This window comes from Salmo trutta, chromosome 5 (genome assembly GCF_901001165.1).
Source record: "Salmo trutta chromosome 5, fSalTru1.1, whole genome shotgun sequence".
NCBI classification, from domain to species: domain Eukaryota; kingdom Metazoa; phylum Chordata; class Actinopteri; order Salmoniformes; family Salmonidae; genus Salmo; species Salmo trutta.
The window spans coordinates 62,051,383-62,066,382 of NC_042961.1; the positions used below are offsets into that span (position 1 = coordinate 62,051,383).

Consider the following 15,000-nt stretch of genomic DNA (forward strand, 5'->3'; position numbering starts at 1 on the left):
AACAACAGGTGTAATGTTCTAACCCCTAATCACAGGTATACTCAACAACAGGAGTAATGTTCTATTCACAGGTATACTAAACAACAGGAGTAATGTTCTATTCACAGGTATACTAAACAACAGGTGTAATGTTCTAACCCCTAATCACAGGTATACTCAACAACAGGAGTAATGTTCTAACCCCATAATCACAGGTATACTCAACAACAGGAGTAATGTTCTAACCCCATAATCACAGGTATACTCAACAACAGGAGTAATGTTCTAATCACAGGTATACTCAACAACAGGAGTAATGTTCTAATCACAGGTATGCTAAACAACAGGTGTATGGTTCTAACCCCATAATCACAGGTATACTCAACAACAGGAGTAATGTTCTAATCACAGGTATACTCAACAACAGGTGTATGGTTCTAAACCCATTCACAAGTATCAAAGAGGGTTACAAACTCTACCACAGGAGATGAAGTCAGCTGAGCCTGTTTGTGGTCCATGTCCCTCCACATTCCGGCATCTCTCTTGAAACTGCTAAAACTTCCATGTAAAATCCCTGGTTTGATAGATGAGTTGACTGCCTTAGTGAAGAATTTACCCTAAACCCTAAAACGAACCAGTTACTAAGGGGTCTAGTAATCCCCCTTCTGTAGTCTCCCCCCAGTGTCCCCCTTCTGTAGTCTCCCCCCAGTGTCCCCCTTCTGTAGTCTCCCCCCAGTGTCCCCCTTCTGTAGTCTCCCCCCTGTGTCCTCCTCTGTAGTCTCCCCCCTGTGTCCCCCTTCTGTAGTCTCCCCCCTGTGTCCCCCTTCTGTAGTCTCCCCCAGTGTCCCCCTTCTGTAGTCTCCCCCCAGTGTCCCCCTTCTGTAGTCTCCCCCCAGTGTCCCCCTTCTGTAGTCTCCCCCAGTGTCCTCCTCTGTAGTCTCCCCCCAGTGTCCCCCTTCTGTAGTCTCCCCCCTGTGTCCCCCTTCTGTAGTCTCCCCCCAGTGACCCCTTCTGTAGTCTCCCCCCAGTGTCCCCCTTCTGTAGTCTCCCCCCAGTGTCCCCCTTCTGTAGTCTCCCCCAGTGTCCCCCTTCTGTAGTCTCCCCCCAGTGTCCTCCTCTGTCATCTCCCCCAGTGTCCCCCTTCTGTAGTCTCCCCCCAGTGTCCTCCTTCTGTAGTCTCCCCCCTGTGTCCCCCTTCTGTAGTCTCCCCCAGTGTCCCCCCTCTGTAGTCTCCCCCAGTGTCCCCCTTCTGTAGTCTCCCCCCTGTGTCCTCCTCTGTAGTCTCCCCCGTGTCCCCCTTCTGTAGTCTCCCCCCAGTGTCCCCCTTCTGTAGTCTCCCCCAGTGTCCTCCTCTGTAGTCTCCCCCCACTGTCCCACCTTCTGTAGTCTCCACTCAGTGTCCTCCTCTGTAGTCTCCCCCTGTGTCCTCCTTCTGTAGTCTCCCCCCAGTGTCCCCCTTCTGTAGTCTCCCCCAGTGTCCCCCTTCTGTAGTCTCCCCCCAGTGTCCCCCTTCTGTAGTCTCCCCCCTGTGTCCTCCTTCTGTAGTCTCCCCCAGTGTCCCCCTTCTGTAGTCTCCCCCCTGTGTCCCCCCTCTGTAGTCTCCCCCCAGTGTCCCCCTTCTGTAGTCTCCCCCAGTGTCCCCCTTCTGTAGTCTCCCCCAGTGTCCCCCTTCTGTAGTCTCCCCCAGTGTCCTCCTCTGTAGTCTCCCCCCAGTGTCCCCCTTCTGTAGTCTCCCCCCAGTGTCCTCCTTCTGTAGTCTCCCCCCAGTGTCCCCCTCTCGTCCACTGTAGTAAAGTAAAACTAGCTGATACCGTGTGCCGTCTACCTACCCAGGAGTGGTGGTTCTGTGCTAGTTGGTTTAAATGTTGACGTGTTGCTCTCAGAACACTTCTCCCCCGTCCTCTCTCCCCCGTCCTCTCTCCCCGTCTTCTCTCCCCCGTCTGTAGAGAATGAACCACTAGCCAATTGCAGTGGGTGGATTAGATAATGCTGAGCCGAGGGGCACTGGGTTATAGCCCGTGACGTGATTGGGTGAAAGCTCTGAGGGAGTAGCGCCCTTCTCCAATGGAACATTAACCTGCGCCGCTCGGTCATGTTGTCAACAAGGCTGCACGGTGCATCGTTCAAGAAAACATATATTTTCCATCAAATAAATGTTTGAATTTTCAAAAACTAGTTTTCATTGGGAAGGCAGATCATTCGTTTTTTAATGTTTTTTAATTTTTTTTAAAATCAAAAGCAAAATCACTTTTACAGGTGAAATCCTAGTCATTACTCCATGTGCTTTAATTACATCACGTTTGTTTTGAGCTGACTTCACCTTGGGCTTTGAACGGAGCATCTGGTTCCCGCACGGGAGACAACCCAGTTTCCAAAAACGAAAGCAAATCAACTTTAACTAGGTGCAAAACATGCCTACCCTGGCGCCCGGGCCAGACGAATTGAATCCCCTCACTGATGGAACCCTGGGGAAAATATTCAGATTAGCAGGCCAGCGTTGACCAATCACGATGAAGCACATAGCCTTTCTATGAAACAGACATCCGGCAGGGATATATAGTGTTCTTAAGTCTGGTCTGGTCTGGTCTGGTCTCTCTCTCTCTCTCTCTCTCTCTCTCTCTCTCTCTCTCTCTCTCTCTCTCTCTCTCTCTCTCTCTCTCTCGACTGTGTGTTTACAGGCAGTAGAACCTGTCATCATTCACTATGAACTGGACTGTGTGTTAACAGGCAGTAGGACCTGTCATCATTCACTATGAACTGGACTGTGTGTTTACAGGCAGTAGGACCTGTCATCATTCACTATGAACTGGACTGTGTGTTAACAGTAGGACCTGCCATCATTCACTATGAACTGGACTGTGTGTTTACAGGCAGTAGGAACTGCCATCATTCACTATGAACTGGACTGTGTGTTTACAGGCAGTAGGGCCTGTCATCATTCACTATGAACTGGACTGTGTGTTTACAGGCAGTAGGACCTGTCATCATTCACTATGAACTGGACTGTGTGTTTACAGGCAGTAGGACCTGTCATCATTCACTATGAACTGGACTGTGTGTTTACAGGCAGTAGGACCTGTCATCATTCACTATGAATTGGACTGTGTGTTTACAGGCAGTAGGACCTGCCATCATTCACTATGAACTGGACTGTGTGTTTACAGGCAGTAGGACCTGTCATCATTCACTATGAACTGGACTGTGTGTTTACAGTAGGACCTGTCATCATTCACTATGAACTGGACTGTGTGTTTACAGTAGGACCTGCCATCATTCACTATGAACTGGACTGTGTGTTTACAGTAGGACCTGCCATCATTCACTATGAACTGGACTGTGTGTTTACAGTAGGACCTGTCATCATTCACTATGAACTGGACTGTGTGTTTACAGTAGGACCTGTCATCATTCACTATGAACTGGACTGTGTGTTTACAGTAGGACCTGTCATCATTCACTATGAACTGGACTGTGTGTTTACAGGCAGTAGGACCTGCCATCATTCACTATGAACTGGACTGTGTGTTTACAGTAGGACCTGTCATCATTCACTATGAACTGGACTGTGTGTATACAGTAGGACCTGTCATCATTCACTATGAACTGGACTGTGTGTTTACAGTAGGACCTGCCATCATTCACTATGAACTGGACTGTGTGTTAACAGGCAGTAGGACCTTTCATCATTCACTATGAACTGGACTGTGTGTTTACAGGCAGTAGGACCTGTCACCATTCACTATGAACTGGACTGTGTGTTTACAGGCAGTAGGGCCTGTCATCATTCACTATGAACTGGACTGTGTGTTTACAGGCAGTAGGACCTGCCATCATTCACTATGAACTGGACTGTGTGTTAACAGGCAGTAGGACCTGCCATCATTCACTATGAACTGGACTGTGTGTTTACAGTAGGACCTGTCATCATTCACTATGAACTGGACTGTGTGTTTACAGGCAGTAGGACCTGCCATCATTCACTATGAATTGGACTGTGTGTTTACAGGCAGTAGGGCCTGTCATCATTCACTATGAACTGGACTGTGTGTTTACAGGCAGTAGGACTTGCCATCATTCACTATGAACTGGACTGTGTGTTAACAGGCAGTAGGACCTGTCATCATTCACTATGAACTGGACTGTGTGTTTACAGTAGGACCTGCCATCATTCACTATGAACTGGACTGTGTGTTTACAGGCAGTAGGACCTGTCATCATGCACTATGAACTGGACTGTGTGTATACAGTAGGACCTGTCATCATTCACTATGAACTGGACTGTGTGTTAACAGGCAGTAGGACCTGTCATCATTCACTATGAACTGGACTGTGTGTTTACAGTAGGACCTGTCATCATTCACTATGAACTGGACTGTGTGTTAACAGGCAGTAGAACCTGCCATCATTCACTATGAACTGGACTGTGTGTTTACAGTAGGACCTGCCATCATTCACTATGAACTGGACTGTGTGTTTACAGTAGGACCTGTCATCATTCACTATGAACTGGACTGTGTGTTAACAGGCAGTAGGACCTGCCATCATTCACTATGAACTGGACTGTGTTTACAGGCAGTAGGACCTGCCATCATTCACTATGAACTGGACTGTGTGTTTACAGTAGGACCTGTCATCATTCACTATGAACTGGACTGTGTGTTAACAGGCAGTAGGACCTGTCATCATTCACTATGAACTGGACTGTGTGTTAACAGGCAGTAGGACCTGCCATCATTCACTATGAACTGGACTGTGTGTTTACAGTAGGACCTGTCATCATTCACTATGAACTGGACTGTGTGTATACAGTAGGACCTGTCATCATTCACTATGAACTGGACTGTGTGTTTACAGTAGGACCTGCCATCATTCACTATGAACTGGACTGTGTGTTTACAGTAGGACCTGTCATCATTCACTATGAACTGGACTGTGTGTATACAGTAGGACCTGTCATCATTCACTATGAACTGGACTGTGTGTTTACAGTAGGGCCTGTCATCATTCACTATGAACTGGACTGTGTGTTTACAGTAGGGCCTGTCATCATTCACTATGAACTGGACTGTGTGTTTACAGGAAGTTAGGCTGAGAATGATTTCTGTCTGTAATAAAGTCCTTACGTGGGGAAACACTCATTCTGATTGCTTGAGCCTGGCTCCGCCCGTGGCTGTCATGTGAAATCTATAGATTTAGGATCTAATTTATTTATCTTCAATTGACTGATGTCCTTCTATGATCTGTAACTCAGTAAAATCTTTGAAATTGTTGCATGTTGCTTTTTTATATTTTTTTGTTTAGGACTGCAGTTAGCAGGAGTCGTCTTCCATTCGGGAACTTTACAGTCCTGTTGATCAAACAACTACGAAATACGGTATATTCTCTCTCCATCAGTGACGCACATCATCAACAACAAGATCAACAACTAATACTAGCCAGAGCGAGATGAGCTCAAATCTAACGAGGTTAACACTAGATAAACCCTCTCAAACCTTTTTCAGTTGCCGGTAGTTGGCCGTCAAAAAAATCGCACTGATAAACGATGGGGAATTGTAGACTGTTCGTCCTTCTGCAGCTTGCGTGCCCAATGCATGCTTGTCCCAACACACGTTTATGACAGCTGAATGAGAACCTGCCAAATACATTTGATTGACAACTAAGAGATATGCTAACTGTGGATAACAGTCATTCAAGTTCAGAATAGCTAGCTAGCAAAGCAATTCACATTTAGCAATGCAATTCACACAAAAACGTAGCTATAAGTTGTTGTAACGTTTAAAATTAAAACATGTTTTTCCTTTTTTTCCACGGCTTGGATCACCGATGCTGGTGAAGGCAGCATGTGACGACCGTCATAGAGAGGAGACCAAGGTGCAGCGTGGCTAAGTGCTCATGATTAATAATTTATTATAACTCAGAACACTAAATCAAAACAACAAACAAAGGAAAACGAACGTCACGTTCTGCAGGCTTTACTGAGCTGTACAAAAACAAGATCCCACAACTGAAAGTGGGAAAAAGGGCTGCCTAAGTATGATTCCCAATCAGAGACAACGATAGACAGCTGCCTCTGATTAGGAACCATACTAGGCTCAACACAAAGAAATATATGACATAGAATACCCACCTCATATCACACCCTGACCTAACCAAACAGAGAAAAACGGCTCTCTCAGGTCAGGGCGTGACACAGCGTTGCTATATGGTGCTCTGAAAATGTATTGTAGTTGAGTAGCCAGCCTCGGCTACTGCTCAGATGTTGCTGTAATAGGCCTATATGTTTCTCATTCGCAGGATGTTTCATTGCAGGTTTTGTTTTTTTGGTTATTCATTGCCAAGCTTTAAAAACCCGAAGCAAGACTGCAACATTTTAGTAGCCAAGCTAGGACTGCATGTGTCTTTAAACTTTCACTCCACTGCTAGCGGGAAACGAGACAAACGAAAGCAGCTCAATTGAAGTTGAATTAACCGATGCGAGTGCATCGTTCAGGCTGTAATTTCATAAAGTAGATGACTCAACTGTTGACTCATTTATACTGGCTTGTGTGTCCTATTCAGCCAGCGGGCCTTTTAGCCTGTTAGCCACGTTATGACTGACTTGTGATCTTTGCCCCTTGCTAGTTTGTACCAGGCCAGCTGTGATTGTCACGGTTGTTGTATGATGAAGGAGCGGACCAAAGCGCAGCGTGTGTATCGTTCCACATTTTCTTTATTAAACTGTGAAACTATTGCAATACATACAAATAAACTAAAGAACAAAAACAACAAACCGGGACGAAGAGGTGAAACATACACATACTTAAAAACAATCTCCCACAAAACCCAGGTGGGAAAAACAACTACTTAAGTATTATCTCCAATTAGAGACAACGATGACCAGCTGCCTCTAATTGGAGATCATCCCAAAAAAACAAAAAAAACATAGAAATACAAAAACTAGAACATAACAACATAGAAAATCTAAACTAGAAAAAAAACCTGACAGTGATTTACAACCTGATAGCAATATTTTTGCACTACCAAGAAATGTATTGGTGAATTCTATTAATCCACGTTCAGCGCCTTGTAAAAGTATTCATCCCTTTTAGACGTTTTCCTTTTTTTGTTACAACCTGTTGCATTACAACCTGTAATTTAAATGGATTTTTATTTGGATTTCATCTAATAGACATATACAAAATAGTCCAAATTAGTGAAGTGAAATTAAAAAAATAACTTTTTTCAAAAAGTCTACAAACATTTTTACGGAAAAGTGGTGCGTGCATATATATTCACCCCCTTTGCTATGAAGCCCCTAAATAAGATCTGGTGCAACAAATTACCTTCAGAAGTCACATAATTTGCTAAATAAAGTCCACCTGTGTGCAATCTAAGTGACAAATTTGTGGAGAAGTACAGATCAGGGTTGGATTATTTAAAAAAAAAATCTGAAACTTTGAACATCCCACGGAGCAGCGGAGATTGGAGTATCTGTCCAAAGGACCACTTTAAGCCGTACACTCCACAGAGCTGGGCTTTACGGAAGAGTGTCCAGAAAAAAGCCATTGCTTAAATAAAAAAATAAGCAAACACGTTTGGTGTTGCATGTGGGAGACTCCCCAAACATATGGAAGAAGGTACTCTGGTCAGATGAGACAAAAATGTAGCTTTTTGGCCATCAAGGAAAACGCTATGTCTGGCGCAAACCCAACACCTCTCATCACCCCGAGAACATCATCCCCACACTGAAGCATGGTGGTGGCAGCATCATGCTGTGGGGATGTTTTTCATTGGCAGGGACTGGGAAACTGGTCAGAATTGAAGGAATTATGGATGGTGCTAAATACAGGGAAATTCTTGAGGGAAACCTGTCTTCCAGAGATTTGAGACTGGGACGGAGGTTCACCTTCCAACAGGACAATGACCCTAAGCATACTGCTAAAGCAACACTCAAGTGGTTTAAGGGGAAACATTTAAATGTCTTGGAATGGCCTAGTCAAAGCCCAGACCTCAATCCAATTGAGAATCTGTGGTATGACTTAAAGATTGCTGTACACCAGCAGAACCCATCCAACTTGAAGGAGCTGGAGCAGTTTTGCCTTGAAGAATGGGCAAAAATCCCAGTGGCAAGATGCGCCAAGCTTATAGAGACATACCCCAAGAGACTTGCAGCTGTAATTGCTACGAAAGGTGGCTCTACAAAGTATTGACTTTGGGGGGTGAATATTTATGCATGCTCAAGTTTTCAGTTTTTTTGTCTTATTTATTGTTTGTTTCACAAGAAAAAAATATTTTGCATCTTCAAAGTGGTAGGCATAGTGTAAATCAAATGATACAAACCCACCCAAAAATCTATTTTAATTCCAGCTGGTAAGGCAAAAAAATTGTAAAAATGCCAAGGGGGTGAATACTTTAGCAAGCCACTGTATTCTTCCAACAATGCCTTAGTGCCATGGAATGGTGAGTCAAATATAACCGTTTTTTTAAAAACAAAACCTCTTATAAAGTTGGTTTTGCAGCATAAACTAGGAATTTGATGCTTTTTACTGATATTAGGATTGTCTCTTTGTTTCATATCTACAAAGTAGTTAAAACGCTGTCAGATCCACTTTAAGTGTCTGATAACTGTAGTCCTAAACCATTACAGAGGACAGATGGTAACTGTAGTCCTAAACCATTACAGAGGACAGATGACCTGGTAACTGTAGTCCTAAACCATTACAGAGGACAGATGGTCTGGTAACTGTAGTCCTAAACCATTACAGAGGACAGATGGTCTGGTAACTGTAGTCCTAAACCATTACAGAGGACAGATGGTCTGGTAACTGTAGTCCTAAACCATTACAGAGGACAGATGGTCTGGTAACTGTAGTCCTAAACCATTACAGAGGACAGATGGTCTGGTAACTGTAGTCCTAAACCATTACAGAGGACAGATGGTCTGGTAACTGCAGTCCTAAACCATTACAGAGGACAGATGGTAACTGTAGTCCTAAACCATTACAGAGGACAGATGGTAACTGTAGTCCTAAACCATTACAGAGGACAGATGGCCTGGTAACTGTAGTCCTAAACCATTACAGAGGACAGATGGTCTGGTAACTGTAGTCCTAAACCATTAGAGAGGACAGATGGTCTGGTAACTGTAGTCCCAAACCATTACAGAGGACAGATGATAACTGTAGTCCTAAACCATTACAGAGGACAGATGGTCTGGTAACTGTAGTCCTAAACCATTACAGAGGACAGATGGTCTGGTAACTGTAGTCCTAAACCATTACAGAGGACAGATGGTCTGGTAACTGTAGTCCTAAACCATTACAGAGGACAGATGGTAACTGTAGTCCTAAACCATTAGAGAGGACAGATGGTCTGGTAACTGTAGTCCTAAACCATTACAGAGGACAGATGGTAACTGGAGTCCTAAACCATTACAGAGGACAGATGGTCTGGTAACTGTAGTCCTAAACCATTACAGAGGACAGATGCTGAGACATGATTTCTGACTGACAGAAAATCCAGTCATATTACACATGTTCACATCACATCACCCAGAGTAAGCCTCTTACCGGACACACACACACACACACACACACACACACACACACACACACACACACACACACACACACACACACACACAGTACACACACAGTACACACAGTACACACACAATACACACACACAATACACAGTACACAGTACACACAATACACACACACACACACACACACACAGAGTAAAGACACATTCTCACCGTGTCGTGTGTTTTGACCTTGATGTGATAGGCGGTCAGTTTGAGTGTAGTGTCCAGGGTGAAAGGGTGGTCAGGAGAGATACACACACCGGTCAGAAACACTGGGTCACTGGTGCTCTGAAACACACACACACACACACACACAGACACACACACACACACACACACACACACACACACACACACACACACACACACACACACACACACACACACACACACACACACACACACAGAGGAGAGGAGAGAGAAATGATACACAGCCATATATGGGAGTGTGGGTTCTTACCTCTACTATCTCTGTAGTAGTCAGTGATGGTCTGTTCTTACCTCTACTATCTCTGTAGTAGTCAGTGATGGTCTGTTCTCACCTCTACTATCTCTGTAGTAGTCAGTGATGGTCTGTTCTCACCTCTACTATCTCTGCAGTAGTCAGTGATGGTCTGTTCTCACCTCTACTATCTCTGCAGTAGTCAGTGATGGTCTGTTCTCACCTCTACTATCTCTGCAGTAGTCAGTGATGGTCTGTTCTCACCTCTACTATCTCTGTAGTAGTCAGTGATGGTCTGTTCTTACCTCTACTATCTCTGTAGTAGTCAGTGATGGTCTGTTCTTACCTCTACTATCTCTGTAGTAGTCAGTGATGGTCTGTTCTCACCTCTACTATCTCTGTAGTAGTCAGTGATGGTCTGTTCTTACCTCTACTATCTCTGTGCAGCAGTAGTCAGTGATGGTGTGTGTCTGTGTGTTGATGATTGACACCTGCACCACCGCGTTGGGTCTCTTCTCCTTGTGTCCTATAGACAGACCCCTACAGTCTGAGACAGAGAGAGAGAGAGGATGAGAGAGAGACAGACAGAGAGACTTTAACTTTGTACTATTTGCACTCGTTAAAGGAAAACTTCCAAATAAAAACTATCTTTTAGTATTTTTATTTAATTTGTCCATTGTTGATATATTCCCAAAATCAAGTTATATGAGATATGTAACTTTCAAAATACAGAACTCCTAACGCGGTGGCATCATACCGGCCAGATGTCTGATTATAAGCTGAGTTTTCCTTTAACATCTCTGCTCAGCTCTGGCATCTTCCCCCAATATTTAGAACGAAGGACTGGGTAGCAGTAGAGGAGACAAATTCAAATTTGACCCCAATAACTACCGTTGGATATGCGTCAACGGCAACCTTGGGAAAATCCCCTCTGCATTTTCATTAACAGCAGACTCGTACATTTCCTCAGTGAAAACAATGTGCTGAGCAAAATGTCAAACCACATATTCACCGTGCACATGCTTTGTTGATTTCAAAAAGAAAAATAATTTGAAAACAGATCCAATTTTGATAAACTCCCATATCTATTGGGTGACATACCACAGTGTGTCATCACAGCAGCAAGATGTGTGACCTGTTGCCACAAGAAAAGGTCAACCAGTGAATAACAAAACACCATTGTAAATACAACCCATATTTATGTTGATTTATTTTCCCTTTTGTACTTTAACTATTTGCACATCATTACAACACTGTATATAGACATAATATTTAACCTTCTATTTAACTAGGCAAGTCAGTTAAGAACAAATTCTTATTTACAATGGTGTTTGTTACACTGTATATAGACATAATATGACATTTGAAATGTCTCGATTCCTCTGAAACTTTTGTGAGTGTTTATTTCACTTTTGTTTATTATCTATTTCACTTGCTTTGGAAATGTAAACATGTTTCCCATGCTAATAAGCCCTTGAATTGACAGAGAGAGAGGGACAGAGAGAGAGAAAGACAGAAAGACAGAGAGACAGAGGCAGAGAGAGAGAGAGACAGAGAGAGAGAGAGACAGAGAGAGACAGAAAGAGTGAGAGACAGAGAGAGAGAGGGCGACAGAGCGAGAGAGACAAAGAGAGACAGACAGTGAGAGACAGAAAGACAGAGAGAGAGGCAGAGAGAGAGAGAAGGGGACAGAGAGAGAGAGACAAAGAGAGACAGAGAGACAGAGAGACAGAAAGACAGAGAGAGAGACAGAGAGATCGAGGCAGAGACAGAGAGAGAGAGAAAGAGAGAGAAAGGGGGACAGAGAGAGAGAGACAGAGAGTCAGCGAGAGAGGGACAGAGACAGAGAGAGAGAGGGACAGAGAGAGAGAGAGAGAGACAGAGAGAGAGACAGAGAGAGAGAGAGAGAGAGAGAGAGAGAGAGAATGAAAGAAAGCTTGTGTCTGTGTGTCTCCATGCATACCTACTGTAAGTATATGCGTGTTTGTGTGTGTCCGTGTAACGTACCAATACTGAACTCCAATGGTGACAGTTTAGCAGGGGACACAGCATCAACTACAGTAGTCTCTGCATTCCCGGCTGTATCCATGAGTTGTGTCCGGAGGTATCTGATCCGATTGGTTAACCCCTCAGAGTTAGCTTCTCTCAGAGCCACCAGCCAGGAGTTAACCTCACCTGAATTCACACACTCTACATACACACCTGGCTCTCCACTGTCAAACCCTACACACAGAGAGAGAGACAGAGAGAGAGAGACAGAGAGAGAGAGACAGAGAGAGAGAGAGAGAGAGAGAGAGAGAGAGAGCGAGTGAGAGAGAGCGAGAGAAAGAGAGAGAGGAGTTATTTTACACAGACACACACTACTGGCTGGCATACAGCTGTAACCAGGCATTTCAGCTATACCACAAAGAAAGGCATCTGCAAGGGAAGGCAAATCCACATTTTTGAGGACAGCGATAAGGACCAGGAAAACAGGTTATTGACGGTAAACATGTACCAGAACGGCACTGTCATGGTCCAGGGCAGTGAGACTGCACTCAGCTCTTAGTGGCCTACAGCAGAGCCTGGACCTGCTAGAGCAGTACTGCCAGATCTCAGGGAATTAGACCAAAGTTCTCAATTGGTACAAAATATATAGAGTACTGTACACACTACAATTACTGAGGTTTAAATATATAGAGTACTGTACACACTACAATTACTGAGGTTTAAATATATAGAGTACTGTACACACTACAATTACTGAGGTTTAAATATATAGAGTACTGTACACACTACAATTACTGAGGTTTAAATATATAGAGTACTGTACACACTACAATTACTGAGGTTTAAATATATAGAGTACTGTACACACTACAATTACTGAAGTTTACAAATAAGCTCTACTGGACACCTTACTGAGGCAGTGAATGAACTGAGAGAGAAAGCACGCAGGGCATGCTACACCATAAAAAAGCAAATTCAAATTGAAATACCTATTAAAATTTGGCTAAAACTAATTGAATGTGTCATTGAACCAATTGCACTTCATGCCAGCGAGGTGTGGGGTCCACTTGCAAAACAAGATTTCATCAAATGGGACAAACACCCCATTGAAGCCCTGCATGCAGAGTTCTGTAAGATTCTCCTACATGTCCAGAGGAAAACTACAAACAATGAATGCAGGGCAGAATTAGGCCAATATCCACTAATAATAAAAACTCAAAAAAGAGCAATTAAGTTTTGGAAACATCTAAAATACAGTGACCCCCTCTCATATACAGACCCCCTCCCTCTCAAAATACAGTGACCCCCTCTCATATACAGACCCCCTCCCTCTCAAAATACAGTGACCCCCTCTCATATACAGACCCCCTCCCTCTCAAAATACAGTGACCCCCAATGCCTCATTGCCTGCATCCGTAATGGGTCCGCAGTCAAACGACCTCCACTCATCACTGTCAAACGCTCCCTGAAACACTTCTGCGAGCAGGCCTTTCTAATCGACCTGGCTCTGGTATCCTGGAAGGATATTGACCTCATCCCATCAGTCGAGGATGCCTGGTCGTTCTTTAAAAGTAATTTCCTCACCATCTTAAATAAGCATGCCCCATTCAAGAAATTTAGAACCAGGAACAGATATAGCCCTTGGTTCTCCCCAGACCTGACTGCCCTTAACCAACACAAAACCATCCTGTGGCATTCTGCATTAGCATCAAACTGCCCCCGCGATATGCAACTTTTCAGGGAAGTTAGAAACCAATATAAACAGGCAGTTAGAAAAGCTAAGGCTAGCTTTTTCAAGCAGAAATTTGCTTCCTGCAACTCAAACTCTAAAAAGTTCTGGGACATTGTAAAGTCCATGGAGAATAAGAACACCTCCTCCCAACTGCCCACTGCCCTAAGGATAGGAAACTCTGTCACCACCGATAAACCCACTATAATTGAGAATTTCAATAAGCATTTTTCTACGGCTGGCCATGCTTTCCACCTGGCTACCCCTACTGCAGTCAACAGCACTGCACCCCCCACAGCTAATCGCCCAAGCCTTCCCCATTTCTCCTTCTCCCAAATCCATTCAGCTGATGTTCTGAAAGAGCTGCAAAATTTGGACCCCTACAAATCAGCCGGGCTAGACAATCTGGACCCTTTCTTTCTAAAATTATCTGCCGAAATTATTGCAACCCCTATTACTAGCCTGTTCAACCTCTCTTTCGTGTCGTCTGAGATTCCCATAGATTGGAAAGCAGCTGCTGTTATCCCCCTCTTCAAAGGAGGGGACACTCTTGACCCAAATTGATATAGACCTATATCCATCCTACCCTGCCTTTCTAAGGTCTTCAAAAGCCAAGTCAACAAACAGATTACCGACCATTTCGAATCCCACCACACCTTCTCCGCTATGCAATCTGGTTTCAGAGCTGGTCATGGGTGCACCTCAGCTACGCTCAAGGTCCTAAACGATATCGTAACCGCCATCGATAAGAAACAATACTGTGCTGCCGTTTTCATTGACCTGGCCAAAGCTTTCGACTCTGTCAATCACCACATCCTCATCGGCAGACTCAATAGCCTTGGTTTCTCAAATGATTGCATCGCCTGGTTCACCAACTACTTCTCAGATAGAGTTCAGTGTGTCAAATCGGAGGGCCTGTTGTCCGGACCTCTGGCAGTCTCTATGGGGGTACCACAGGGTTCAATTCTTGGGCCAACTCTTTTCTCTGTATACATCAATGATGTCGCTCTTGCTGCTGGTGAGTCTCTGATCCACCTCTACGCAGACGACACCATTCTGTATACTTCTGGCCCTTCTCTGGACACTGTGTTAACAACCCTCCAGACAAGCTTCAATGCCATACAACTCTCCTTCCGTGGCCTCCAACTGCTCCTAAATACAAGTAAAACTAAATGCATGCTCTTCAACCGATCGCTGCCTGCACCTGCCCGCCTGTCCTGCATCACTACTCTGGACGGTTCTGACTTAGAATATGTGGACAACTACAAATACCTAGGTGTCTGGTTAGACTGTAAA

General features: G+C 44.3%; 1 protein-coding gene across 1 annotated transcript in view; it reads right to left on the bottom strand.

Moving 5' to 3' along the window:
* Positions 1-15,000, bottom strand: part of LOC115194730 (type II inositol 3,4-bisphosphate 4-phosphatase) — a gene marked incomplete in the record, with an annotated part of 29,578 nt that overhangs the window by 5,262 nt on the left and 9,316 nt on the right. Inside the window, 3 exon segments of the mRNA XM_029754638.1 lie at positions 9,716-9,832; positions 10,415-10,533; positions 11,994-12,209. Of these exon segments, the coding sequence (XP_029610498.1) occupies positions 9,716-9,832; positions 10,415-10,533; positions 11,994-12,209 (452 nt within the window).